The following is a 269-nucleotide window of genomic DNA, read 5'->3' as shown; positions in this document are numbered from 1 at the left end:
GTGGGGTCAGGGTGACACCGAGACACAGCCCTACCCAGGGGACGGGGAGGTGGTGGCGGTGCCCCCCCCAGACGAGGAGGAAGAGCTGATGCCGTGGAGCCAGGAGAAGCAGCCGGAGGAGAATGAGGAGGAGGAGGAGGAGAAGGAAGGAGAGGAGGAAGAAGAAGAGGAGGAGGAGAAGGAGGCCGAGGTGGCCTCCCAGGGTGGGGAGAGCCCCCGCTTGGATGGGGGGGAGGCGATGGGGGGGGGGAGCGCCGAGGCCTTGCTCA

General features: G+C 68.0%; 1 protein-coding gene across 1 annotated transcript in view; it reads left to right on the top strand.

Moving 5' to 3' along the window:
* Positions 1–15, top strand: part of CORO1B (coronin, actin binding protein, 1B) — a 7,690-nt gene extending 7,675 nt beyond the window's left edge. The window contains exon 9 of the mRNA XM_014948749.1: positions 11–15. Within this exon, the coding sequence (XP_014804235.1) occupies positions 11–15 (5 nt within the window). The remainder of the gene's footprint in view (positions 1–10) is intronic.
* Positions 16–269: the final 254 nt, after the last annotated feature.

The sequence above is a fragment of the Calidris pugnax genome, unplaced genomic scaffold, assembly GCF_001431845.1.
Source record: "Calidris pugnax isolate Ruff unplaced genomic scaffold, ASM143184v1 scaffold107, whole genome shotgun sequence".
NCBI lineage: Eukaryota > Metazoa > Chordata > Aves > Charadriiformes > Scolopacidae > Calidris > Calidris pugnax.
Note: the sequence above shows the minus strand (reverse complement) of the source record. Positions and strands in the feature narration are given on the sequence as shown.